The sequence below is a fragment of the Pygocentrus nattereri genome, chromosome 13, assembly GCF_015220715.1.
Source record: "Pygocentrus nattereri isolate fPygNat1 chromosome 13, fPygNat1.pri, whole genome shotgun sequence".
NCBI lineage: Eukaryota > Metazoa > Chordata > Actinopteri > Characiformes > Serrasalmidae > Pygocentrus > Pygocentrus nattereri.
In genome coordinates, this window is record NC_051223.1 from 20652331 (window position 1) to 20679915 (window position 27585).

Genomic DNA, 27585 nt, shown 5'->3' on the forward strand with positions numbered 1-27585 from the left:
TCAGGTGAGCTTTAATAAATCTATATGATGTCTATGGGCATTGTTGACTGGAACCAAACCTTTGTTCTTCTCACTAGCTCAAGTCTATCTAAAGTGCTTTTTTCGAAAAATAAGAAATTCTTGTCACTTCTGTATTAGTGTTTGCATTTATTCTAAAGTTATGTAATATTTTTACTGGCTAAACAACACTTACTGTTGAGATAAACCATTTGCTTAGACTTTTGCACAGTACTGTGGGTTTTTTCATATGTGTATCAGAACAGAGAAATGTCATAACATGCCTTGTTGTGAAAAGTAATAATAGTAATTGTTTTGCTAATTGCCTTCACATGAGTCCTCAGCTGATATCGTGAGAATGGAGTGTGTGTTTGAAGTAAATGACAAAAGAGTTTATTGAGGTTCTGTATGAATATTAATGAGGTGTGAATTGGGGTGTGGCTGGTGAAAATTGCCAGTGTGCATTAGTTGAGATCAGAAAGCTCCAAGTTTGAGTACTTCACAGCTCCACCTTCTTCTGGACTGAGAAGTTCTGGGATAAATACTGCCAGCTCTCAGTCCTGAGGCAGAATCAGAAGAAGTAGCAAGTACATCTTCCCTCTTGGCTAATCTGGAGTATAGCTGTTAAGAAATCTTCAAGTCACTTCAAGAACAACCTACAACAATGTGGACTGACAGCAGTGTTGGTAAGGCTTACTTAACAAATCATCTTTGTTTTTTATGTAGCCTGCCCTGTCAGGGCATTTATATTTGTAAACTACTGTACAGTTTATATGTGCGTGTGTGTGTCTGTCTTATGTGGATGTGGCTAGCAGAAAAGGACACCTCCTTATCTGTAGATGCCCTTCTTGGTCCCTGATGTCCCATATACAAAGACTCTGAAGGTATCTATGTGTGTTTAATTGTCTGTTTATTTGTCTTGCATTGGGTTCCTGCAAAAAGGCTTGGAAGAATATATCAACGTTCATTTTAATACATCTAGATAAATGTTGTTCATCAAACTAACATGTATATGTTTTTTTCCACAGCTCAAGATGGGGCATCTCAAGCCAATAAGATTGCAGGCAGGAGGAAGAGGACCAGTTTCACCAAAGAACATTTGGAGCTGCTCCGCATGGCTTTCAGTGTGGACCCATACCCTGGCATCAGTGTCAGAGAGAGTCTTTCTCAAGCCACAGGCCTTCCAGAGTCACGCATTCAGGTAAGTGTCCAAAACATCTGTCAGTATATTCATTGTAGTCTTCTACTGTTTTGTGATTTTGTGATACAACATAATCTAACTCCTGCTTATTTTCTTTGGTGTCCAACAGGTGTGGTTCCAGAATAAGAGAGCAAGAACTTTGAAGAACAGAGCTAGGACCCCACCTCAACTGGAAGCTGCTTCTCCTCTGCCCAGCCCCTTCCTGCCACCTCACATGGTTCAGCCAAGAAGCATGACAGAAGCGCAGTTTAACATAACGCAGTCGCAGCCGAAAGAAGAGGGTGAACAGGACTGCTTCTTTACTGACTTGTCTTCGCAAAGTTTTGGCTTCCCATTGAGTGGCAGCTACTGCAGTACTCCAGCCATCAGGCCACGGCAAGACAGATTGATGGGCACTAGTGTGAGTCCTTCTCCTCTTTCCTCTGATTTGGAGGTTACTCCAATCAGGTGGGGCTCACTGAGAGCACAGTCTTCACCAGGTTCTCTGTGGAGCCCAGCAGTTCAAGGCATTGGAAGCAGTGTCATGGATGAGAGTCAAGTCTTTCTCTACCCACCACCTCCTTATCCTCATGGCAGGGCCATGGCTGGATGTTCTGGAAGTCTGAAGTCATTCTCCGCCTCCCCTGGTTCTCCTGATTCTGCATTTTGGGACATGGGACTGGATAACTCTTCTCTGTCTGTGCCATACTCTCAGGGAGGTACTGTGTGGAATGATGCTGCTCAGGAGCAGCCTTTGGCCCCACTCCCTAATTTGTCTTCCCAATGTCTGGAGGAAGTCCTTGGAGAGATCGAGCCAGGTTGGTGGAAGATCAACGGACAAATGGAGCTTCAATAGATCCATGACTGAAAGCATGTATGCATTTTTTTTGAAGAAAACAAGTGACTGATTTAATGTGCGAGGAAACATTTTGAGCAACTTTGTATATTTATTTTGCTTTAAATGATAATCAGATTGTCATGTTTTACATTATGATATTGTGGTAATGCAGGTCAAACAACAATATCAAACTGAAATCTAATTTTTAAAATATTTATACATTTAATGTTCCAATATATTTATATATTTAATCTTCCAAAGAGTATGTCAGCAACTGACCGCATGCTGCAAGAGGACCTCAGTATTTAAGACCTTAGGCCCTTTAATGATGGGGTGCAGAATGAAAATGTAAATATTCCCTATTTTGTAACATAATTTATTTCATGAATAAAGTGTTCACTGAACTGATATGTCTTATACTAGCATTTGTCCATTTTTCTTATTTTTATTACAAAACTGGTTGGAAAATACTGTTACCATACTTAAGTATTACTTTAAAAAAAATAGTCAAGTAAAAGAGATTTTTTCTGATTTTCTGTCATGCCAATCAATGAAGGTCCTGCGTGTTTTAATTGACCATTTTATGGGCAATGCTGATGATGGTAAAATTGTGGTGAATCTAAAAAAACATTTTCAGGTTTATTTGATTCATTTATTTGAATATAAATGGATTAAAACACATTTTAGGCTCAAACATCGTCAAAATCAGAAAACAGTGTGTCAGCCATCAGGCAGGGTAGTCGTGACTGCTGCAGTGTTATGTGAGGGAGCTTTCAGAGGCTTCTCACTCTTCAGACGTCTGGTTCCCACCACCAGCGCTGAGAACTAGTCTACTAGGGTAGGTTCCTCTAGAACTGAGCATTTCACCTCAGTCTAAACGGCTTTGTTTATAACCCAGTCTCGATTTAAAAAAAAAAACAAAGCAGGCTGAGCGGAGATTCCCATGTAAGTGTAGTTTCTCTGTAACTGCTCCAGCCCTGATTACACACCAGACAGAAGAGCAGGCGGGAGTTCGCGGAACTATTCACACCCGGAACCTTCGGTTCAGATTCGCATGTTTAACACGGCAAAACATTAGCAATGCGTACGGTAGCCGGAAACGGTACACACGTGAAAACAGTGCTGGAGCTGTGGTTGAGAGAGTGAGAGTGGAGTGAGAGACAAACCGACCCGGAGTGGATTTAAGGTCCTCCTGCCTTTCTGAAGCGGCTGGTTTATAAAGCTCGAGGCCTGTAAGTTGCACATTTGCGCGGTGTCTGTGCTGCTTTAGCATTTCTGATAGCCGAGTGTCCTCAGGTGTCTGCGTGGAGCTGAGCTGAGCTGAGCTGAGGAGAGGAGGATCTGCTGGTTAGGAAGAACATGTAGTAAAATACACGAAGCAGCTCAAATACAGCGTGTTTTAACACTGGATGTCTTAACTAATGCTTCTTAGTTAGCTGCCTAAACTTCACAGCATGGCAGAAGCAGCAGCTGCTCCGAGTCTAGAGAACAGTCTACACATTAGTGCAGCTTGATAAAGTAAATTCACTGTATCACAGCAAAAAGTGACTTTATTGACTTTAAAATGTTATTTTTTCCAAATACATTTGAGACATTGATGAACACAAGCAACAACTGTAACCTTGATAACCTCAAATTTTTTATTTCTGCTTAGTTAAAGGATTACAGTGTAAACCGAGTCATTCAGAGTGGTTTGATGTGAAATGCTCTTGTACCCAAGAAAGTTGCAGACTAAGAATTATTCAAAGTGGCAGTGGTGGGAGCCAGATGTACAAAGAGTTTCATAACTCAAAAGGTGGACTGTTATGAATATTTTGTCTCATGACTAATTTTTTAAGAAGCCTTTGACATGAACCTTTTTTAAGCCTTCTTTCCAGAAAAGTACATGCAATATGTTAAAAGGCAAAATTGTAAAATAAATTTTACGGCTGGAATTGTTGGATATGAAAACTCAGAAGATACATGTAAGTTCACTATTCACTTTGGGTCGTAAATAAAGAGACTATGTTTGTGTTGTAGACATCACAGCCTCTCACTGCCACTGTAAAGAAATCGCAGGCCATACATTTCTCTACAGTGATTTTTGCATGAAATCATTCTGAATGACTTTTTTACGTCTCAGCATGTCAATAAAGTCCAAATTTGGAAAAAGAGCTGGAATTTGCCTTTTAGGAAGAACTAATGTTTTGTGTTGTAAAAAGACCTCCAGAGTGTGAGGATGGAGGGAAGGGAGCAGAAGCGGCACGAGCAGAAGCGACACCAGCAGAAACACAGCGGTCCCAAAGCTGAGAAGAAGAAAAAGAGAAAGCAGAGGGAGCAGGATGCTGAGCAGGAGCAAGATGAACGCAAGAGGAACCCACGAGCATTCGCTGTGCGTTCAGCAGTGCGCATGGCCAGGAACTTTCACAGGTCAGAAGTTATTTGCTCTTTACTGGGTGTCTTCAGTGCTTGGGTAGACATGTAACAACGTGCACTGTACGTTTCCATCTGTAAATTGGTAAGTCTTTGAAAGTGGCACAAATTTGTTGTTTTCTAGCTCACCAGATATAATGTGAAACGATGACTGTGAACAGAGATGGAACGATCAAACGGCTATGTATCACTATCGGCTGATTTTCAGCCCAAATATATGATCAGCGATCCGTTGATATTTTTCTAACTTAGCCGATCATATAAGAGCTAAAACATATAAGCTATATTTAAGGATTGCTGCTACCCTGTGTGAGGGTTCTTTGTCAGAGGACCCTTGCAGTTCCTCATTCGAACGACAGATGGAAATACAGACTTTTTGTCTTTTAACTGCAAGAGAAAGGCCTATGTATGCAGAACCTGATTTTTTACGAATGAAAATGTTCTGTGTTGTATGGATGGGTTAAAAACTGTTGTCATGGTTGCAACAGCACAGAGCACAAAAACTTCTAGTACAAGCAAACGTTGACAAAAAAAAATAAAGGCAATATATGGCAGACCAGACATAAACAGCTATGAATGACTGTGTGTATGTTATAGTGACAGTATTCATTTGCTTCATTGTAATGAGAGGAACAACAAGTTCTGCTTCTTGAGAGACTATGACTCCCTCACTGAGGAAATGCCTGCAGAATTCCTTGTTGTGTAAGAGATGGTGGGACTCCCTGTGTTGTCTTGTTTCTGTAGTAAAATGAATTCAGTGTATGGACTGTTTAGTTGCAGTGCTTAAGAAAAAATGTTTTCAGAGTGTTTAAAGAGAAACATGTTTAGACTTGGTGTGAAGGTCCCACTACATTAAAATTGCATCCTTTTGTGGGTCCAAAATATTCTTGGTGAGAATAGGCCTTAACAGTTCAGCCCTGCGCTCTTTTAATATCAGCTATTATCCAATCGTGCTGATCAATATCGCCTCCAAAAATATTGAACGGTTCATCTCTTACTGTGAATTGTAATTCAAAATGTTAGCTTTAAATTGACGTGTAGTGCTTGGGTGCAAATCAGTTGTAGCTGGTGACTGCCTAAAGTCTGGCACATAGACATCATCAGATCACCATCATTCTTGCTGACGCTCTGCTAGGACTGCCATGTGGCCATTTTCAGTTTGCCTCTTCCAGGTGGGAAAGGCAGACTCACTGAAGTTAAGATCTGTACAGTCCAGAACATTCCAATTCATGGCCTTCAAAAAGCTTCTTTACCAGTTTCAATACTTTGCTCTGCCACAAGGAAGCAGCTCTCACTGTGTTTTGAGGCACTTGGCTGGAATTTGAACAATTAACATGCCTCTGTACACGCAGTCACATAATCAATAATGACAAATGAACCAGTTCCACTAGCAGCCACACATGCCCATGGCACCAAGTTTAAATAAACGAGGTTGTGTGCTTAGGATCATGAGCAGTTCCCTTTTTCTTGACACTTTTGTTCTGCCACACTGGAAGAAATTAATCTTTTTCTCATCTGTTCATAAAAAACTGTAAAAGCTTTTGTTTATGCTTCTAATATTTGTAAACTGGCCCTTTTGGTCGTAAAGGGGAGTTCTTTCAGAATGTGTGGAATTAATTGGTTATGATATAAACATTCAGAGTGGTTTGACGTGAAATGCTCAATTCTGGAGAAACCGTGGCACAGTGACAGTCACAAATGTCCACAGCAGTGGTGGTGAAGAGTTTAATGCTGCTAAACTAACTAGAACTGTATATGTTGGTTCACTCTGGAAGGCCTTATTTCATGACGGCTTTTAGAAGACTTTGGCTGAAACATAAGTTTTGAAATGATTTTATAGTGGAGAGATACAGGAAAGGATGATGAGGCAAAATAGCATCAGAAGAAAACACTTTTTTTCCAGATTTACTGCTGTTTACATTGTTTGCTTGTTGTTTGTTAGACATAAAATCTCAGAAAACAATTGTGGGTTCCTATTAGCTCCACTGCAATAAAATAAATCTTGAAGGTTCCACTGATATGAAGCTATTTTTTTCCATTCCAAATCAAATGTGCAACAACAAAAATGGCCCAATTAATTTGCACAATACCCTAAAATGCTGATAATTAAGTTATGTTATTACGTTATTAAAATGAAGTTATTCATGTTTATATTAGATGAGAAAAGCATTAGAAACTCTCTTTTTATACCATAATAATCCTCTTTTTATGTTGTCTTCTTAGAACTCAAGATTTAAAAACTAAGAAACATCATATCCCTTTGGTTGACCGGACACCTCTTGAACCCCCACCTATTGTGGTGGTCGTAATGGGACCGCCCAAAGTGGGCAAGAGCACCCTTATTCGCTGCCTGATCAAAAACTACACACGTCAGAAGCTTGCTGACATCTGCGGACCTGTAACTATAGTGTCGGGTGAGTTATTGTTTCATCTTCATTTCATTCATATAAACCACTGATTGTTTTTGTTGCACAAATAATGTTACATTATTTTGTCATTTGTAAATAAAGTCTCCCTTTTCTCTGCCTATAGGGAAGAAACGGCGTCTGACCTTCATTGAGTGTAACAACGACATCAATACAATGATAGATTTGGCGAAAGTTGCTGATCTGGTGAGTGTATCTTGTGAAACATTTTATATGGTAAAGTTTAACTATCTGTAGCTTTAATATTATCAGCTCCATGAAACAACTTGTGCAGCATCTTTCTTTCCGTAGGTTCTGATGTTGATAGATGCTAGTTTTGGCTTTGAGATGGAGACCTTTGAGTTCCTCAACATTTGCCAGGTCCATGGCTTCCCTCGTGTCATGGGAGTGCTCACACATTTGGACTCCTTCAAAAACAACAAGACACTTAATAAAACCAAGAAACGCCTCAAACATCGCTTCTGGACTGAAGTCTATCAGGTGAAGCTGCAGCCCCATCAAAACATTAGCTTAGAGCCACCATAGGGCTTTCTTTATAGTTTATGTTGTCTTTTTTGATCTAAAAGGGAGCCAAGCTGTTCTACCTATCAGGGATGGTTTATGGGGAGTACCAGACACGGGAAGTGAAGAACCTTGGACGTTTCATTTCAGTCATGAAGTTCAGGCCCCTGGTGTGGCAAACCTCCCACCCTTACGTGGTGGCTGATCGGTGAGCATGTGAAAAACATTGCACTTGACTTGTCTACACAACACCAAGAGAGGTGTTCATTTTTAGTGACTGTTGCTAGTTGCACAAGCTTCATAGAGTATTGTCAGAAGTCAGTCATCAAAGTTTGTAGAATTTGCTAACGTTATCTTAATTATGACAAATAAAATTACACCTAAATTAGCCAAAATTATTGAATTTTCAAATTGTCTTGGAAATTTAATAATCAATTGTAATTGGATTTAATATTACACAGTATCATATTTTAAAACCATAAATTATGTTTTTCTGAATAATCCAACAGAGAGCAGCGAAGTACTGCCGTTTTACATTTTGATTGGAGGTTCTAATCTGTTTAGTACACACGTAGACACATTGACAGACTACTGCAGCCGGCCAAAGGTTACCACATATTGGAGAAGCGCTGTACAGAAGCAGATACTATGAAACACTAAGAAAACCAGGGATAAACAAGAAGCTTGGTCATTTTGCACTCTATCCATATAGATGTAATGATGATTCATCACTTTATATCGAAACAATTTGAAAGACACAACAACAACTAGCAGTATGACACATTAGATTCAAGCCTTAAGCCAAAAAAAGTGGAGTCTGGTCTTGGCCAAAAAACAGGCCTGAACTTGGTCTTTCTTCATTATAAATTTCGAGCCACATCACCTACTATAGATTTGTTGTCTGGGCCTGACATTAGTAATAGCACAGTTATAGTAAAATACTGAGTCATGTCTGGTGTGCAGTAGCTTGTAGCTGTATGAGTCCCATGTAGAACCTTTTTTGTGGAACTGCATAATGCCTTAACAAATAAGAATATGAAGTTTGATTGATATACCTATTCCTACACCTAATCTGTCCTGTTCAGTTGATGGCAATTTAATTTGATAATTTAACATGTTTTATCAGTGGAACGAGGATGTGCCAATTCTGGAACCATAAATGATTAATTCTAAATGATGTTGGCTGATGACAATCTCATCTGTCTTTCAGAATGGAAGACCTGACAGATCCAGAGGCTATTAGATTAAATCCTAAATGTGATAGAACTGTATCTCTCTATGGCTACCTACGAGGGACATTCCTGAAGAACAAATGCCAGATCCATATTCCAGGTAAGCTTGAGGGATAGGTGGATGTTTAACCCACAAGTTGTTAATTGTGAAATTGATAGTTTGTTAAAACTGTATGTATCTACGATATGAAATATATGGAATGTACTCTCTAGGTGTAGGGGACTTCTCTGTAGCGGATGCCAGCTTCCTTCCCGACCCCTGTCCACTGCCAGAGATGCTGAAGAAGAGAGCTTTGAATGAAAGAGAGAGACTGCTGTATGCTCCCATGGCTGGGGTTGGAGGACTGGTGTATGATAAGGATGCTGTGTACATAGACATGCCTGGAAGCCATGTCAGTCATCAACAGGTGAGAACCAAGGTCCATTTCTGTTTACTGGTGCAAATAAGAGTCCTCTTATTTAAAATGGCAGAAATGGTTAAACAGACTTTGTTGTGATCAGTGAGGATTTCGAGTATAGGACTGCTGAACGGTTCTGCATGGCAGATACAGTTATTGTGTATAAATGGCTGTCGTGCAAGCTGTAGAAGTCACATTTCTGCATTACTCATATCACACAGAGCTGGTCAGTTTTGGTGAGTGGGAGGACTCACTTGCTCGATTTCTGATTAAGAAAAGAACACAGACACTCTCACTTTATGAAAAGGGCAAAATCAGTGTGCACCCCCTTTTCTCACTCCACTCGCACTCCACACCACTCACATACTTTGAGTTGAGTCTTTGGCCCAATCACATTTCACCCCTTGCCCCTAACATCCTAGCCCTTACTCCTCCGTTTTGCATGTTCACACATAGGGTAGTGTGTCCAGATTTTTATTGAGATGGAGGGGTAGGACTATATGGCCCCCAGAACAGAGGTTTTTTAGAGGCGCAAAAAAAATGAAAATCAACAGGAGGACTAAGCAAGCAACCAAAGAATCCCACATTCTTGTATATTCAAATATTATGGTCCTTTTCTTCATAGCAAGCATAAAAAATCATTAGTAGTATGCTGACATTTCAGTAGCAGCTAGCTATTTCCTGTTCCACCTTAAATGGACCATCACCAGCAGCGAGATTGCTGAGGTTTACTGCTCCTCTGCTATCACTGCAGACTGTCAGGGTTGTCTACAGTTCAAGAAGTAATGTTCTTTTTTTATTGTCCCATTTAGTAGGGGAAGATTTCAACAACTGCCTTGTAACTCAGTTCCATGGGGCAAGGTGACACTCAAAAATAAGGGATGGGGTAAAAATAAGAAATGGTATTGGGCCCTTGTCTTTGTCAAATAAAAGAATATAATGAAGTGCAGTTCAATAAATTATAGTATACTTTCAGCTTTAATTTGGTCACAAAACTAATTTATCTTGTAAGAGAACAGAATTGTAAAACTCCCACAAACTTCTGAGAGTCTGTGACCAATTTTCTTAGCCTTTTGCTTTCTGCTTTGAAGCTCTTCCTCTAGAGGCAGTTTAAAAACGACCTATATCTTCTGACAAGCAGGAGCCGAGACACGTTTATACTGTTGTTTTTCCCAGAGACTAAAGTCATTTTTAGTCTGAAACCTGATGCTGTGGATTGAGGGTGTCCTAAAATGCACACTGAACTGTAGAGGTGACACTTTGTACAAGCTGTCTGCAGCACAGCACGATTTATCAGCGCAGCTGTGTTTCTAGAGCCTCTCATCTGTGTTAGGCACAATAAATCTGGTATTAATTAAGGATATCACATCTTCCACGGTTTAAAAATTTACCAGTGGGAATGCTGCTGTTTGCAGTAAACCAGTAAATAAACTTTTTTGAAACAGACAGTAAATTAATTTTTACTGCGACTGGGGGCTGTTACCACAGTAACAGGCAGAGAAAGCAACTACAATGTTTGATTTAATATTCACAGATTAGTGTTTAATGGTATCATATCAAAGCGGTTCACTCGGTCAGTGTCATAGTTTAAGATTCATGGGAGGTGTAGACACGGCCTATTCTGAATTAGTCAATCTGTTTTTTTTGTTTTTTTTTTGTGACAGGAGGAGGTGCGACCCACCACCGAGCTGGTGCAGTCTCTCATGGGCACACACACCACCTTAGATGCAAAAATGGCTGCCAGCAAAGTTTCTCTGTTCACGGGAACTGCTGCACTGACCCCAGAGGAAGTGCAGGATAACAGGTGAGGTTCCAGAACTAACAGAATGGTCTGTTAGTAGATGTGACCAAATTTAGTAGTGACACATGGTTTTGTTTTGAAATACTGGTGCACAAGTATGTGGAATTCTGATGCATGCAGCTTATCCTTGTTATAAACATGGAATATCTTTAAAATTAATAGGGTAATATTTGCACTATAACTTAAAGTCAGAGTCAACTTTGTCAGACCCACAATACAAACACTGTGCAATAAACCCCTCTGTACAATATACAATAATTGTGCCACCATTAAGCACAGGACAATACATTAAATAGAACAGCTGTTTGTATGCAGCAGCAATAGTAATCCGTAATCATGCATGTTTTTGTCGGTGCATTGATAATTAACAGTTTTAAGTGAGACGGCCCAAAAGATTAATAAAACTACACTACACAGATTAAAATGGCTGTACATAGGAAGTGAATGAGGAAGTAAAGTGGCTGAGTGCAGAAAGTAAAGTGCAACAGATGAAAGTAAGTAGTATGGTTGAGGTAGTAGTTAAGAGTGTGTTTAAAGGTCCATCGGAGAGATCCAGAGGGAGATTGAGAGGGAGGGTTCCTGGTGCTGCATGCTTTCCTTTTATACTTTTCAGCGTAGATGTCCTTAATGGCAGGGAGGCCTGACACAGTGGTGAGCTAGGGAGTCTTCACTACCTGCTACAGGGCACTCTTGTCTGAGGTGGAACAGGTTCCATACCAGACGGTGATTCTGCAGATCCGAATGCTTTTTATGTTCTCTCAGCCGTTTCTCTTCTGAAGAAACATTTGAGGATGGATGTGGACAAGCCAGCCCTCTACGGACTCCTTTGGACGAAGAGGTGCTGTTGTGCCTTCGTCACCAAATTGGAGGGAGATATGCAGGGAACTAGAGATTGTCAGTGATTTGTACTTCCAGGAACCCGAAGCTGTGTACTCTCTCCACCACTGTACTGCTGATGCACAAAGAGGTGTGAGACGTTGGTGTCCTTCTGAATTTTGCGTTCATGTCTTTTGTCTTGGTTGACACTGAGAGATTGTTGTCCTTGCACCAGAACTCTAGCTGCCTTACTTTTTCTCTGTAGGCTGTCTCATCATTGTTTAGTACAATGACTGCATTCTTATCGGCCAACTTGATATATAAATGTTCAGTTTATACGTTGTTTCATGGTGTAAATGGTGTAAACCCGAAACATAATTGGATTTTTCATGACCAGCATATTCTTTCATGTACAGAATTCTTGAAAGCCTTTAGGCCTGAGCATTTTTGGTAGATCATAGATGGGGATGGTGCATAATGACGTAATCAAAAAATCAGAAGCTGCTCTAAAGACTGGTTAGAGTCATTACATTTTGAAGGAACATTTTGGAAAAGTTTAAGCTAGCCTTGAGCTGACTGATGATCGTATAAGTCATCATCGATAAAATTTGTCTATCATATTGGCCATTAGCTCTGAAAATTAAATGTCAAGTAATGTGCCATGTGCTGCTTTAATGTACACAAAAGACATGTGTGTTAGTCTCATAGTCTGTGTTTTCTTTTACTGCATGGTATATGTCCTGTTTCAGTCCTGATATGTTGACTGCCCTGAGATCATTCTGTAGCAGCACAAGTTGGCACTTTTTATGTATCTAACTATTATGTATCTATTGTTCATTTTTTTATTTGTTTATTTTAATATTTTTTATTACTGTGATGGAGCTTATCAGATGGACAAAGCCGTTCTGCACCCTTACACTTACAGAACATCATCTCTCAAAACATGAATGAGAGCTTAACTGACTTAACTTACTAACTTATGCTGTCTTTCTGTTAAAGTTGTTAAAAATCTAGCAGACGTTTTCATACAGCTTAGCCTGATAACATTTGTAGGCTACTGTAACTGTGGCTTGTAGGCTGACTTCACAGTAAACTTTATAGGTTTCTAGAGTTTACCAAACCATGCTAAAGTTAGATTAGCAGTTTTTTCATTGGAGACGTGGACATGTTTAAGCAGGCATTGTTTGAGAACGGGTTGTTTTGAGAAAGGTGGCTTGAATCTCAACTGAAAGGCTCCTCAGTCTGTGGGTTATTAGCAGCCTCCCAGGCAATATATATTTTTTTCATCTTTCTGCTAAATGGAAAGTGGCCCCCACTATGCTGTCTTAAACATGGTTGCTGAATAATCATGGCAGACCACTGTAAATGTTTACATTTATTGGTGGGTAAAACTAATAGATAAACTGTTAATGACAATAACGTTCAATGATTAAATACTTTTTCCCAGTAGACAAAGTTAAAGTAGTAGTAGCAGCAGTAGTAGTAGTGATAAAAGGATTGTACGGGGTACTCATTAAGGATTTAATGTTTTGAATAATGTTCTGAATTGTCATAGTGAAGAGGTTTGTTTTCCCATTTGTTGCATGTTTTTTTTTTGGTGTTCGTTTAGCAGTGGAAAGCAAGGTCCTGTGGAGAGTCGAGTGTGGGATGCTGAGACTCAGAGAGAGAGGAGGAAGGCTATTTTTGCTGAGGAAGATGATGAAGGAAGTGATGAGGAGGACTCAGAAGAAGAGGATAATGAAGAGCTGGAGAGTGAAGAAGAGGAGACAGAGGAAGAGGCTGAACAGGAGAAGAAGGAGGTGAGAGAGGAGAGGAAAGCCATGAAAGAGGATGCTCCCCCTATAAAAAGACAAAAGCTGGAGGAGAGAGCACAGGTGAGTGGTGCAGTGGTGGAGATGCCAGTGTTTGCAGACAGTGAGGATGAGTTGGAGAAGAGTGAGGGGGAGGAAGAGACTGAAGAAGAAGAGTCAGATGAGGATGACGAGGATGAGAAGGAAGTTGAAGAGGAGGAGATGGAGGAAGAGGAGAAAAAGAAGAAAGATAGGAAAGGCACAGCACCTCCGGACTCTGGACACTGCTCTGAGGAGGATACTGATAGCGATGATGAAGTAGAGGATGATGACAGTGAAGCGGAAGTTGACGAAGAAGAAGAGGAAGATGAAGACAGCTCAGAGGTGGAAGAACAAGAAAATGTTAAAGCACCTGGAAAAGAGGCCGCACAGTCAAAGATGCTCCCTGCTGATGAAGAGGTAAAGACAGATGTTGAAGAGAAAACAGAGCCAGGATTGGAAACCGCAGGTAATTTTTTCAGTACAGCTTATTAGAGTAATTTGCTCTGGGCTTTAGTCAGTTAATTTCCCCCCACAAGTGCTCTTCATTTTCAGACATTAACAAGGGATTGCGCAAAGGGCTCTAACAGAAAAAGATATGAATATTTTTATTGATCTCATGTGCTCATGTGTTGTTCTTTTTGATACATTTCTCTGAGATTCATGTTATTGACCATTTTGATCTGGTCCTTTTTTCTGTGTGCACTTCTGTGCTGTTTTAATTTGAATTCTTGTGGTGTCTCTTTATCTCTCTTGATGCCTGCCTGTTAGGAGCATTACGGTGGAAAGAAGATTTAGCCCAGAAAGCCACAGAAGCATATTTGAGACAACAGCGTGCTGCTCCTAACGTGCGCAAGCTGGTTTATGGGGCAGGTGAGTGAGCAAATCACTAGTTGACATTGATTATGATGGTATAGCACCATACACAAATGTTCAATAGTTTAAAATCCCTTCACATTAATGTCAGTATTAACGTACTCAGGATCTGTGTAAAGACTATAAACTACGTTTCATTTTGTGTTGTTGCAGTCATTTTATGTTTCAGGTTATCTATCTCAACATTTGATTGTCTCGTTTGATATGCAAGGCATTCTGAATAATAGTGGTGTTGTAAAAACATCATTTTATTAGAAACTATAATGTACAGGCATACATGAATATATTTTGTGAAGTGCAGTGAGTCCCTGTTGGTCCAGGATGCTTGTCAGAAGTAGCTACAATAACTGACACAACCCCCCTTCCCCTGCCACCCCCAAAAAAATGGATGTAAATGGTCATTATCTTGAAGCTGCTGAGGCCATGGTGATTTTGTTATTGAAAAGGGGAATTCAAAATGTTTGTGTACTATATATATGTGTGCAGGTTTTTAAAATCTGCTGATTCATTTGAGACCAAAGAAATGCAGCTTTTAGACAACAGTTTAATAAATCAGGTTCATTGTGTCTGCCATGATAAACGTGAAACCCTGGGTCTTTTGACTAGATGACAGATCGTGTCTCTAATTAGTTTTTTTATTCTCAGTGGTGGAGGAAGAGAACACAGACAATGAGGAAGAGGAGCTGGGAGGTCTCTTCCGAGTTAGTCGGCCTGAGAAAAGTAAAAAAATTAGAGCAGATGCTGTAGATTGCTCACGCTTCCAGCCAGATGCTGGACATGACTGGGACCAGGAAGAGGTGAGAATTTTGACCAACATACAGTCCTCATCAAGCTCACATTGATACAGTTTATGTGAATAAGAGATATAGAATATCTTTGTTTCTCAGTAAGTCAAGTATGTGCAGTAATGAGGGTTATATTTTCAGATGCTGGCCTCCATAAGGGACTGCTTTGTCACCGGCAAATGGGAGGGAGACAAAGACGCTTCTACTCTACTTAAAGAAGATGGTATGGAATTTTTGGGCCTATTTGTTAAACCAGCTTGACTGGCTATTTATTTGTTACTATTTTTAAAATCTACTTCTTGTGTTTAAGATGAGCTGTATGGAGACTTTGAAGACTTGGAAACTGGAGAGGTTCACAAAGCAAAAGGAGACAAAACTGAGGTGAGATTTGAAAATAAAACTAATTTTCTCATATGGAATCATGTTCATGTTTGTTTGACCTTTATGCTGGTCTGCATCTCTTGCGTATGTTTTAATGAATATATATTTATATGTTGTGCAGGGGGAAAATCATGACGATGATGAAGAAAATGAGGAAGAGGAGGCTCCCTTAGTGAAGGTTGATGATGATGAAGCTCAGAAGAACAAGCGCCTGGAGAAGAAGAAGAGACTGAAGGAGAGGTTTAATGCAGAATATGATGATGGAGATGCCACATATTTCGATGACCTCAAGGAGGAGATGCAGAAACAGGCTGAGGTCAGACATTTTGCTGTCTACCATCTGCAGTCTCATATGGTTTTCTCTTAGGTGTGTCTTGCACTTAGGGATGTGCCACGTTTTTGTGATATGTTGTCATCATATGCTTCTCTAAACATTGTCAGTAGATCACAAATAGAGCATAATTAGTACTGGCTAATGGGATTTAGTGGAGAGCAATATGTGAACTATAGTTGGGTGTTGGTCCACTTTTTTTTTTTGTTTGTTTGTTTTTTTGTTTTAACTAGAGATGGAAGGATCGGTAGGCTACTTATCTGTATCTGCCAGTTTTCAGCCCAGAAATGCAATCGGCTGATATTCTTTTAAATGGGCTGATCCTGCGTAAAACACATCAGCCATCGTTTGCTTGTCTTTTGCACAAAATGTAACTACTGCATCATTTAAAAACTTCAGTAGTGTCTAATATAGTGGACAGTGAGTAGACTGTGTTTTAAAAACTCCAGCAGCTCTGCTGTGTCTGATCCACTTGTACCAGCACAACACACATTAACACACCACCACCACATCTGTGTTACTGCAGTGCTGAGAATGATCCACCACTCAAATAGTACTGCTCTGAGAGGGTCAATGGTGGTCCTGACCACTGAAGAACAGTGGGAAAGGGGGGTAACAAATTATGCAGAGAAACAGATGGACTACAGTCTGTGATTGTAGAACTACAAAGTGCACCTATGTAGTAAGTGGAGCTGATAAAATGGACAATGAGTGTAGAAACAAGGAGGTTGTAATGTTATGCCTGATCTGTGTGTGATAGAAAGAGAATGAAAGGGAGAGAATGTATCCCTCCTCTTCCTAAGATAATGTTACAAAAACCTGAAAAGAGACCCACATTTTGTGAGTGGTCATGTTGGCTTCATTCCGAACAGTGGGCTATATAGGTTAATGTGTAAGTGATCACGGTTAGTAATGAAAGTGCTAAGAGAGATAAATGACCATCTTCAAATTACATCACAAAAGATGATCGGGGTCCTAGCGCTACATGCCTTATGGAACCATTAGAAAACAAATGATTCCACTGCAGTTACACCTTTATTTTAGTTTCATAGTGCACCAGAATTTAATGTTAAAATCACTAAAATTTCCTTCTAGGAATGATGTTTCCAACCCTCTTTTTCACTGCACACAAGTCTTCACAATTCTCTTTCTCTCCTTTTTAGCTTTCCTAGCTTTTAGCATGTCCCTAATGTGAAAGTTGCAGAGGACTAGCATTTCAGCATCATTTTTTTTTCTGCAACAAAACTTATTCCAAATCCAAGACAGTGATGTGTATATGAAGTTTTATCTGTCTGTCTGCAGCTGAACAGGGCTGAGTTTGAGGACATGGATGATGAAACTCGAGTTCAATACGAGGGATTCAGGCCAGGCATGTATGTGCGTCTGGAGATTCCTGCTCTGCCATGTGAGTTTGTCACCAACTTCGACCCCCACTATCCCATTATTCTTGGAGGTTTGGGAGCCAGTGAAGGCAACATAGGCTACCTGCAGGTAAGCTTCAGAACTTGACTACCAGAGATGCTCTTTTTACCTAGCCTTTAAGGAAGTTTATGCCATTTTGGGTGACTTTTGAAGCTGGAGAACATTAGATATTAACAATTAAAATAGAAAATAGTAAGAAATCAATACTGCTGATGAAACAAAGCATAGCTCATTCTGTTGCTGCTCATTTCTTTGCCTTTACCACTTCTTCTGATGGGAAACAGATGCGTTTGAAGAAACATCGCTGGTATAACCGTATTCTAAAAACCCGGGACCCGCTCATCCTGTCTCTGGGCTGGAGACGTTTCCAGACCATGCCCCTGTACCACATTGAGGACCACAATGGCCGCCATCGTCTGCTCAAATATACTCCTGAACACATGCACTGTGGTGCCTCCATCTGGGGTAAGAGTCATAATGCAGACACAGAGCAGAATACCATGAGGATGAATCATTTCTTATGAGAAACTCTTGACTGTTGTGGATTGTTTGTTTGTTAGTTTGTTTGTTTTGCAAAACAAAAAACTGAACTGGAATTATTTTTCACAGGGAAAAATAGTGCAATTGTTAATGCCTTTATAACGAGACAGGATTTTTAGTGTGTAACCTCTCCTGCAACCAACCAAAAAAATGAGATCAAAGTGGTGTATATACAGTCATCTCCATAATCATTGGCATCCTTGGTAAAAATAGGCTTGAAAAATGTCTTTGTGGTTAATTAGTCTCACTCTGACAGTATGAGAAAAACCTTTAAGGGAAATTTGGTCTACATGTGACAACTGTTAAAATTCTTTTGAATAAAAACATAACTGAAGTGTGATCCCACATGAATGTTCAGCTCAAGCCTAGTGGTCATCCATGACCATGTTTTACTGGGGTATATCAACATGGGCGAGATTAGAGAATGCACAAATTAATTAGATAAATGTATGCTGTAAATGTATACCTTCATAAAGCAGATGGTTATAAAAACAATAGCAGTGCACCTGGGAAAAAGTGTCCATATTCCCTTCTAGTGTATTAATTTAGAAGTTTAAAAGAGCCAGAGCTATACTAAACCTGCCTGGAAGAGGACAGTTATTTATTTTCGTAGGCTAAATTTAATTGCAGATTGCAGATTTTGTTTCTCATATTTTCAGAGTGAGATGGAGCAACTTACCTGCATTTTTACCCATTTCAAGGGTGCCAATAATTATGGAACCGACTGTATACAGATCTTCTACCATGTGAGCAATTAATTTAATTTCTGCACTGTTGGAAACTTAATCTGGTGTTTACCTGCGATAGATTGAGTATTAATTGATTTTCTGTAAATTCTGTCCTGTTCTGTCACCCTTGCCAGATTATAGAAAAGTTAAAACCGACAATGTGCACACTGTTTCCTGTATATATTATATAGCTAAAAGCATGTGGACATCTCTCCAAATTATGGAGTTCAGGTGTTTCAGCCACACTCACTGCTAACAGGTGTAAAATCAAGCTAATAGCAATGTATCTCCATAGACAAACATTATCAGTAGAATTGCTCTTACTGAAGAGCTCAGTGACTTTGATACTGTCATAGGATACCAGCTTTTACTTTGCAAAATTTCTGCCCTGCTAGATCTGCCTGTCTCCTGTAAGTGTAATTGTTGTGAAATGAAAGCCTCTAGGAGCTCAGCCACAAGGCTGTAGCCCACCCAAACTCACAGAATGGGGCCACTGAGGAAACATGTAATGTAAAAATCTCTGACGCTTCACTCACTGAAGAGTTCCTGCTTCTGTTAGCAATATTGGTGCAAGAACTGTGCGTCGGGAGCTTCGTGAAATGGGTTTCCATATCCGAGCAGCTGCACACAAGCTGAAGGGGTGTAAAGCATGCTGCCATTAGACTCTGGAGCAGTGGAGACATGTTCTCTGGGGTAATGAAGCATGCTTTACTCTCGGAGTCTGGTGGACTAATCTGGGCCTTCTCATCCAACTAACCTCACAAATGTTCTTTTGACTGAATGGGCACAAATTTCCAGACACTTTCCAGAAGAGGCTATGCTGTTACATCTGCAAATTGGTTTCATATTAATGCCTGTGATTTTGGAATATGATATCCAACTGCCTCACATAGGTGTCTGCATACTTTTGGCCATGTAGTGTGCATTACCATATAAAGCACGTTTCTGTGCTGTAAAACTTGTTCAACAGGAAATATCAGTTCTTGTACATCTGTATTTGGCGTGTACTGATTGTGAATCTGATTACATAGAGTTTTCGTGGCTGTATGTCAATTTGATAGAAGCGAGCTGCCAGCAGCAAATTATTATTTTTTTTTTTACATTTTATCATCTGCAGTGGAAACCCAGCTAGAACGAACTCTTCACAGATAACGGCTCAATAACTGGTTTCTCTGAACATCTCTAACTGATCAGCATTTCTCTCCTCCTTCTCACTCTTTCTCTCTCAACTCTCCCCTCTCTATCCCCTCTCTCAGGGCCCATCACACCTCAGGGGACAGGCTTCCTGGCTGTTCAGAGTGTTGCGGGGACTCAGGTAAGAGCTTTAATACTGAGATGAGTAAGGTACAAAAAGTAGCAGAGCAACACCAGTCATAAGTTCAATCCAGGATTCTAGTTTGATAGATGCTGTGGTTTCCTTTCTTTTTTTTTCTCTGAATTTTCTCTGAATCCATTTCTCCTCGCTTCCTTCAGGCAAATTTCCGCATCGCAGCCACTGGAGTTGTCCTGGACTTGGACAAATCCGTGACCATTGTGAAGAAATTGAAGCTAACCGGATACCCTTATAAGATTTTTAAGAACACGTGCTTTATCCAGGTAGGTGGTGCTGCACAGCCAGGCAGTTCTCTATAGCTGTAGCAGCACAGCTCAGAAAGGGAGAAGCGAAAATCTACTTCTGAAATGTCAGCAGCTTTCAGGCTTTGGAGGAGTGCAGTTTTCCCAGTACTTGGGCCTTCCTCTCAGATTGCACCTGCTGAAAGCTCTGCATAGCAGTGTAATAACAGGTCCTACAGCTGGGATTTGGATTTGAGTTTAAACTATGTTGTATGCCATCTGTGAGCACCCGCCGTTGGAGGATGTAATTAAGCGTGTTCTTATTGTGTCATTGGGTCTAGCAGTGCAACAGCCTGTTGGGGGCCAGCACTTGACCTTTTCATTCCATTTGGCTGAAAGTTGATGCAGAGGCAGGTTTTTATGCATCAGTGGAGGCATATGCTAGTCTTTGGCCTACCAGATTGGAAATACTATCATGCAGAAGGTGAGAAACAGGAAATAGTGAGGCTAAATTAAGAGATAAAAAGGAGCAGGAAAAATGTGCTTAAAAAGGTTGTAAAAACTGTCTGTTGGTTCTTCCTGTCATTCAGGGAATGTTTAACACAATACCATTTTGCAGTGATGTGTATAGAGTGCTATTTCAAATTGCAACTAAAATGAAAAGTAGCTTACTCCTTTCTGTTTGCTTTGAATGTGCTGTTAACACAAATGGCACTCTTATAGCAGAAGTAGCACACTATTCCATAATGCTTTCGCTTTAGGCTGTAACAAATAATAATTTCCATAATTAATTAATCAGTTTATTATTATCCTTGTTTAATAAGCAAACGAACAAGTGCGGCCAGTAGTCTACACAGAACTAAATATTTTATGTAAGTGTTTCCTTCATCAAATTAAAAATACAGGCACTGTTCCTACATTTGCACAGTGCTGTTTAAAACATACAATGCCTACCCTACCTTCTAAACCATGCTCTAATAAATCATACCTGCCAGTAGATTCCTTCTGTAGTACGTAAAAATGCTTTTGTACTCCGTGTGAAAGGTGCAGAAACATAAAGTAACAACGCATAAACAAATCTTAAAATGCAGTCCAAGCATCATTAGTAGTTTGGAAGTAGTTTGATTCTTCAAGAACTTTGAATGATGTCTCCTTTTATGATAAAGCAAACATAATTTAACTAGTGTGGTTGTAACGTCATGTAATCAAACCTGATATTACTGAGCTGTATCTGTGACGAGTAGTTCTATGTGCATTAGTGCACTAGCCACGAGTAAATAGAATTTAACCGTGCAATTCAGACGGAAACACAGCTCTCTACTTCCATTAATAGTGCTTGTTTCATTAAACTAAACCGGAGCACACTGAAAAGCCGATAACGGCAGACTGTTTTTAAACTTTTGACCAGATTTGCGTTTTTTGTTGTTTACATTACATTGATCATAATGCTTAAAACTGTAATTGTGATAATGCTTAAACTGGAAATATCTGGCTTCTTCAGGGCAAATTTGGACTGTGATATTTTGGAAAGAATTGATCACTTTAGAATCTGCAGTCCATCATGTTAGTGTCATCAAATGTTTGTTTGGCCCACACCAAACAAGGTCGGTGTGAAAGTGCTCTTAGAAACTTCTCCATCTACGGCTAGCTAACCATCTGCAACGGAGTGCCTGCGGCTGTGTTTTCCCACACTGATTACATTAATTAGCCTCCCCCTGTGATGTTTTTACTTGTATGTCTCTATTAATATTTATATTGTGTATAATTTTAAAAAGGATTGATCTTACACATTATTAATTTTTTCACATTATTATGACTTAAAGTCCTGTTACTGGCTCAGTATGAGCTACTGCGCCCTCAGTACAGGCCTGCAGACTGCTAGAGGTTGCTTCATGGCCCAGCAGTTGAGAGACCAAATTTAAGGTACTATGATGCAGAAAGTGAGAAACAGGAAATACTATGCATGAAATGTGGCTAAATTGGGAGGAAAAAAGAGAAAGTTGTATAACCAGTGCTGAAAAAACTTGGACAGAAGTGTCTGTTCCCTGAAATACAAAACAATGTTTTTAACAAAGTACCATTTTGTAGTGTTGTAAATTTATCACCATTTAAATGGCACTAACGTTTGTGAAGAAGCTTCCTCTGTTCTCTTTGCTTTGAATGTGCTATGACCACAAAGGCCACTTTTAGACCAGAAGATGTGTGACGCAGCACGCTATTCTATAATTATTTTGTTTTCATGCTGCTCATGACTGAAAATCGTGATGGAGCATGCAGCAGTTTTAATCATGTACTACCAGATTGGAGGTGCTGTCATGCAGAAGCCAAGAAACAAGAAATGCTGACCATTTAGATGTGATTAAATTGGGAATAAAAAATGGCAAAAGTTAAATACTTTAAAAATAGCTATTGTCTTGTGTCAAAACAATCTCTTTTTGTCTTTTTTTTATGTCTCTCTCTCAGGGAATGTTTAACACAGTGCTTGAGGTTGCCAAGTTTGAGGGCGCCTCCATCCGGACAGTCAGTGGGCTCAAAGGTCAGATAAAAAAGGCTCTGCGCACTCCGCCTGGGGCCTTCCGTGCCACGTTTGAGGACAGGGCCCTCATGAGTGGTGAGTACTATCTGCTTGGTAATGAATAGCTCTGTGCTACTCTGTTATGAGTTTGGCGTTGGTGTGCTTTGTCTTGCCTCGGATGTTTTTCACTGCAGGGACCTTTTTTTATGTGGATCTGCATATAACTGTGTCATGAAAGTCTCAGGGTGTGCCGTAGGGACCGGTATTTGTCTTCCAAAGTCACCAGGAAAGCTTGTGGAAGTAATGGCTCCTAAAAGGCCCATTCAGCACAAAATGGTGGGAAATTATTACCACTTGTAATGCCACCCTTTGTGGAAAAGAAAACCTGCATCAGCACACTAAAGCCTTTCTGTGTTTACTATAGGGCTGCAACTATCAAATATTTTTGGAATTGAGTATTCTGTCAATTTTTTCATCGATTAATCGAGTAATCGGATAAATCACACGTTTGTGTTTTTAAACAACTATATTGAGTGTGTTATGCAACATGAAAGGCCTCTTAAAATGAGCAAGCAATTGGTTGTTATTCTTCACAAAAGGTTTTTATTATACTAGATCAAAGCTTAAAACTTTTGGCTTATTGTCTCCAGAACTAAGCCCATTTATTCAACCTTTCTGTCAAATTTTTATGTACGTGAAAAAAAAACTATGAAATACAACTTCACAAACATAAGTTAGCCTATTTGTCCTTAGTTTTATCTTAATTAAAAAAAGGAAAAGGGGTGTAGTGAATGTAGTCATAAATGAATTTGTCCATCTGTTGCATTTATTATTACTACCTTATGTATGGGGAAGGCATGTTTCTCTAGAGAGAGAGAGAGCGAGAGAGAGAGAGAGAGAGAGAGAGCACTGGAGGGAGAGAGGAGGAGGAGAGATAAATTACATGAGTGAGATCTTGGTGCATTTGCTGTCTTGCTACTTATTATGCCTAGTCACTATCGACTCATAACACAGGCTACAAATACTGTACATTCTAACAAGCGCTAGTGTTCATATCAGTTAGCAATCATAAACATAAGCTATAGAGGCTCCAAGTCCGCTCGGGGAAGCGCCGTTCACATGAGGATGCTTTCGGTTCAGGTGCTGCAGCATTGACGAAATACTATTACGGTAGGCCAAGTCCGTTTTACAGTGTATACACCTCCCTACATTGTCCGCCTTATGCAGCGTAAAATGGTCCCGCACTTTAGACAATTTTGGCCTTTTACCCACACCGGTATCTTTATTTTCCAGCATTGCCATATAGAGCAAAATACATTGTGCCTCCTAATAAATCTTTGAAAGTGCGTCAGTTATAACAGTCCATATAAAACAATGATACAGAAGCTGTGCAGTAGTCTACAAAGCGGGAATGATACGATAGCAGAGACATTTAAAATAGATGGACTTTGGTGACATGAATTAAACGAAGCCGCGAGGCAAAGAATTTGCCTTGAACATGTTTTGTAATCGAATTATTCGAGTTACTCAAATAATCGTTTCAGCCCTAGTTTCCTATACACTGCACTGTAGGGATGGGATGGAATGAACATTCATTATGTTTGTGAGTGGTGTTTTCATAAATGTTTAATAGAGCACTAATGGACATTGAAATCATTCACCATGATTATTACATTGAGGTGACATTCAGCTCTTATGAAATATGACAGTGTCAACACTATTGTTGTTGAGATTTTATATATGTGTATATATGTAAATATTTTGTTTTTTTAGCTTTGTAGCATTAGGCCAGTCATATCCACCATGACTTCTAATGATGTAATTGCATGTCGGATTTAATACAGTTTGAAATGCTGTGATTATCATTGAGCTTAATGATGCTATCTGTTACAACTGGTGATCCTATTAAAACGACATTAATATGTGTGTCTGTGTGTATAGATATTGTATTTCTACGTTCCTGGTACCCTGTGTCGGTCCCACAGCTGTATAACCCAGTGACATCTCTGCTGATGCCAGTTGGTCAGAAAGATGCATGGACAGGTATGAGGACAGTTGGACAACTCAAGCATGACTTGGGGATAAAAAACAAACCCAACAAGGACTCTCTCTACAAGGTAAGGCTGAAACCCTGCTGGAAAATCAGTAAAGAAAAAAAACAGCAACAACAATTTTTTTTAAAATTCTAATTTACTGTAAGTAAACTATTTGATTCAGAATTGCAATCATGAATGGCAAGAACACAAATACTCTCCCCTTCTTCCCTCTAGCCGGTGGTGAGGCAAAAGCGCCACTTCAACCCACTGCACATTCCTAAAACACTGCAGAAGGCCCTGCCCTTCAAGAGCAAGCCTAAAAACCAGGAAGCCAAGGGCAAAACCCCCCTAGACCTCCGTAGACCTGCTGTAATCCGGGAGCCCCACGAAAGGAAGGTGAGGAGCAGAGGCTGACCCTCCATCATGCCCTGAACACCGGCTTTATGCATCACTAACTGAATTTAATGCTATTTTCCTGTCATTTCAAACGTGTTCTAATACCTATCATTAGACTAAAGTTAATCCACCGAGGATGCCTCCAGAGCACTGGCTTTCTAAATATCACATTTCTTTAATCCTTGTCCCTGGCAAATACCGCAGACAGCTTGCTGGCCAATTTCTGAACCAATCCCCATGAAATCTCTCAAACAGTCCCTGGTCTTAAACAGGACAGATGATGTAGTATTTTCAGCTGGTAGATACATTTTTTTTTCTTTACTTGCTCTGTCATGCTGTGCCATTTTAAATGGTGGGATGCTAGAAAAATGACTGAATAATTTGTTATATTTTTACCTTATACACTCATTAAACCACTTTTTTTTGTAGCAGCACAGATGCTCTCTTAAGATCTACGCAGAGGGTTTTGGCCACATTTACACAAAGTTTGCAGTTCCTTTTTAGAAGGGAAACAAATAAACAGATGTGGCATTTCATAGACATTTTCATCATCCAGAGTGACTAAAAATTGCATGAGAAACCATGATGGATTAAATGAACATTGCGATTGATTTATTAGTTAAAAATTTGATGCATGGTTTTACATTAGCTGACACCTTACCTTTGAGTTTATCAAAGTATCCCTATTTTAATGAAAGGAAAAGGCTCCCTTTCTGAATGCCACTGAGTGCTGTTTTTATTTTTTATTTTGTTTGTTTTGAAGTGTCAAGTTCTTTGAAACAGACTTATTGTCTTATATAACAATTCTTTTGTCCACTAGGTGGCAGCATTGCTCACTGCTCTGGGTACGGTTTATAATCACAAGAACAAGAAGGCCCAGGCGGAGCAGCACATGAAGCACAAAGACTTCCTGAAGCAGAAGGAGAAGGAGGAGGTGGTGAAGCAGAAGAGGCTGAAAGAAGAGCGAAAGAAGATCTACCGTGCCATGGGACAGAAGGAGAAGAAGAAGCTCAAGTCCAGCCTGAAGGGAGCTTCTAAGGATAACTGAGCATGTGCAGAACTCATACTATACCTGGCCTGCTTCCGTTGCATTTGGGCTGTTTTAATGAGTCACTGACTCAGTCCTGATGCCAGCTGGTCTGTGTGGTGAGGGTCCAGTGTTTGGATTTTTATTATGTGGAAGGCAGGCATTCTGTGTCTTTAAAAAATACTGCCTCCACATGAGCCAGAATTGCCTGCAGCTACTGCCTGCATAAGACTAAAAGTACTGTGGGACAATCTTTAAATTGTGGAAGAGTGTATAGACTTCTTACTGACATCCATCTTCATTTTGAGACCATAGAAGTGGTTTGTGTTGGTTTAATAAAAAAAGTTTTCTGACACACCTGTTCTTTGAAGGTCTTTAAAAGGCTAGCTAAATGTAAAAATGAGCCCATTTCATCTGATAATAGCTCTTACTAAATAAGTTTGCATTTGTCTGAGAAGATGGAGTTTTTACATCATTAACAATCACTAATTACTAAGACAAATAGTGGTTTAAAGATTGCAGCTGCTAGCTGTTGACTCAGATCTGTAGGAGTAGTGGCAGCAGTCAGTGGATTATCTCTGGTCTTCCAGGACATCGTCTTCACAAACATGTCTGGAAGCAAGTGTACTGTGTATTGTAAATGCTGCGGCAAGGCAAACCATCATGAGACTGAAAAATCTGTATAAATCAAAACATGCAAAAAGCACTAGGGCTCGGGTTCTTAGCCGGGGATTAAGCCCAGTCCCAGATCCCTTTTTCGGTTCAGTGGAAAGCCTCCATCTAGATTGTTGTGTAGCCCTGGAGTTGGCTTAATTCCTGTCTGGGTAACTGACCATAGGTGTGTGAAAACATTTTTAGTACCTTTTTAAGAAGCAAGAATTCCCTATTAAGCTTAGCAACAGAAGACTATGGAAAAGTAGTCACTGAATTGTGAAGAAAATACTGTTAACCAAAAATACTGTTCAGTTTCTAGGCAGTTTGGGGTGACCCCTTATTTGAATGTAAACATGTCGTGGCAGATTGTGTCCAGTACTATAACAGTGTCTTGTTAATTGTGATGACCTGTGTCATAGTGTTTGATGTCATGATGGCTAACTACATCTAGCAAAGATTTGTGTGTGTGATATAAGATGGACCTCAATGTATATTGCAGTCACAAGACTGATCAGAAAAATAGCAGTTAGATATGTTTCCCAAATTGTTCAGCCCTACTGGTAAGCATTAAAACGTACACAAAGCCTGTACAGTAGTTATGCATGATCGGCCAAGAACTGAATGGGTATGTTTTTGCTTCCAGCACACAGCTATTGGCAAATTTATTATTTTGATTTTGGCTTATAAATGGTGCAGTTTTATGACTTGAGTGCTGCTGCTACACAGAAGTGCAGGGGTATTGCTATATAAACAACTTCTTGTGCACCTTATTGTAACATGTTATTTGATTTGTGGTGGTTTAAATAGGCAACAGTCTTAGTGGCAAATGAAATGAATGCTGCTTGGATGAAACTGCTGATGATCCAAATCGCACCATCTCGTCTGAAACATGGTGACATAGTTATGTATG

At 39.8% G+C, this 27585-nt stretch overlaps 2 protein-coding genes across 3 annotated transcripts; both read left to right on the forward strand.

The window, feature by feature from the left end:
• Positions 1-661: 661 nt before the first annotated feature.
• mxtx2 (mix-type homeobox gene 2) lies at positions 662-2109 on the forward strand. The gene is made up of 3 exons (XM_017695860.1): positions 662-683; positions 1026-1198; positions 1308-2109. The coding sequence occupies exons 1-3, from the start codon at positions 662-664 to the stop codon at positions 2031-2033; spliced, it is 921 nt and encodes a 306-aa protein (XP_017551349.1). The 3' UTR covers positions 2034-2109.
• Positions 2110-3090: 981 nt separating this feature from the next.
• On the forward strand, positions 3091-27261 carry bms1 (BMS1 ribosome biogenesis factor). Of its 2 annotated transcripts, none has more exons than XM_017695962.2 (23): positions 3091-3247; positions 4217-4424; positions 6651-6841; positions 6960-7039; positions 7145-7333; positions 7420-7562; positions 8565-8686; positions 8800-8993; positions 10649-10788; positions 13211-13899; positions 14202-14303; positions 14952-15103; positions 15233-15314; positions 15402-15472; positions 15594-15788; positions 17106-17294; positions 17510-17690; positions 19750-19808; positions 19967-20089; positions 22511-22658; positions 24504-24679; positions 24833-24994; positions 25815-27261. In XM_017695962.2, the coding sequence occupies exons 2-23, from the start codon at positions 4234-4236 to the stop codon at positions 26040-26042; spliced, it is 3807 nt and encodes a 1268-aa protein (XP_017551451.1). In that variant the 5' UTR covers positions 3091-3247; positions 4217-4233; the 3' UTR covers positions 26043-27261. The 2 variants fall into 2 exon arrangements, with proteins under 2 accessions (XP_017551451.1, XP_017551452.1); XM_017695963.2 differs by having other exon boundaries at positions 13214-13899.
• Positions 27262-27585: the final 324 nt, after the last annotated feature.

What these genes read in the sequence shown, in the direction of transcription:
- mxtx2 (XM_017695860.1), top strand. Translation starts at nt 662, where the DNA reads ATGTGGACTGACAGCAGTGTTG. An exon ending in GTGGACTGACAGCAGTGTTG is followed by an intron (nt 684 to 1,025) that starts GTAAGGCTTACT and finishes TTTTTTCCACAG; the next exon opens with CTCAAGATGGGGCATCTCAA. An exon ending in TTCCAGAGTCACGCATTCAG is followed by an intron (nt 1,199 to 1,307) that starts GTAAGTGTCCAA and finishes GGTGTCCAACAG; the next exon opens with GTGTGGTTCCAGAATAAGAG.
- bms1 (XM_017695962.2), top strand. Translation starts at nt 4,234, where the DNA reads ATGGAGGGAAGGGAGCAGAAGCGGCACGAGCAGAAGCGACACCAGCAG. An exon ending in CAAGCTGGTTTATGGGGCAG is followed by an intron (nt 14,304 to 14,951) that starts GTGAGTGAGCAA and finishes TTTTATTCTCAG; the next exon opens with TGGTGGAGGAAGAGAACACA. An exon ending in GGGAGCCCCACGAAAGGAAG is followed by an intron (nt 24,995 to 25,814) that starts GTGAGGAGCAGA and finishes TTTGTCCACTAG; the next exon opens with GTGGCAGCATTGCTCACTGC.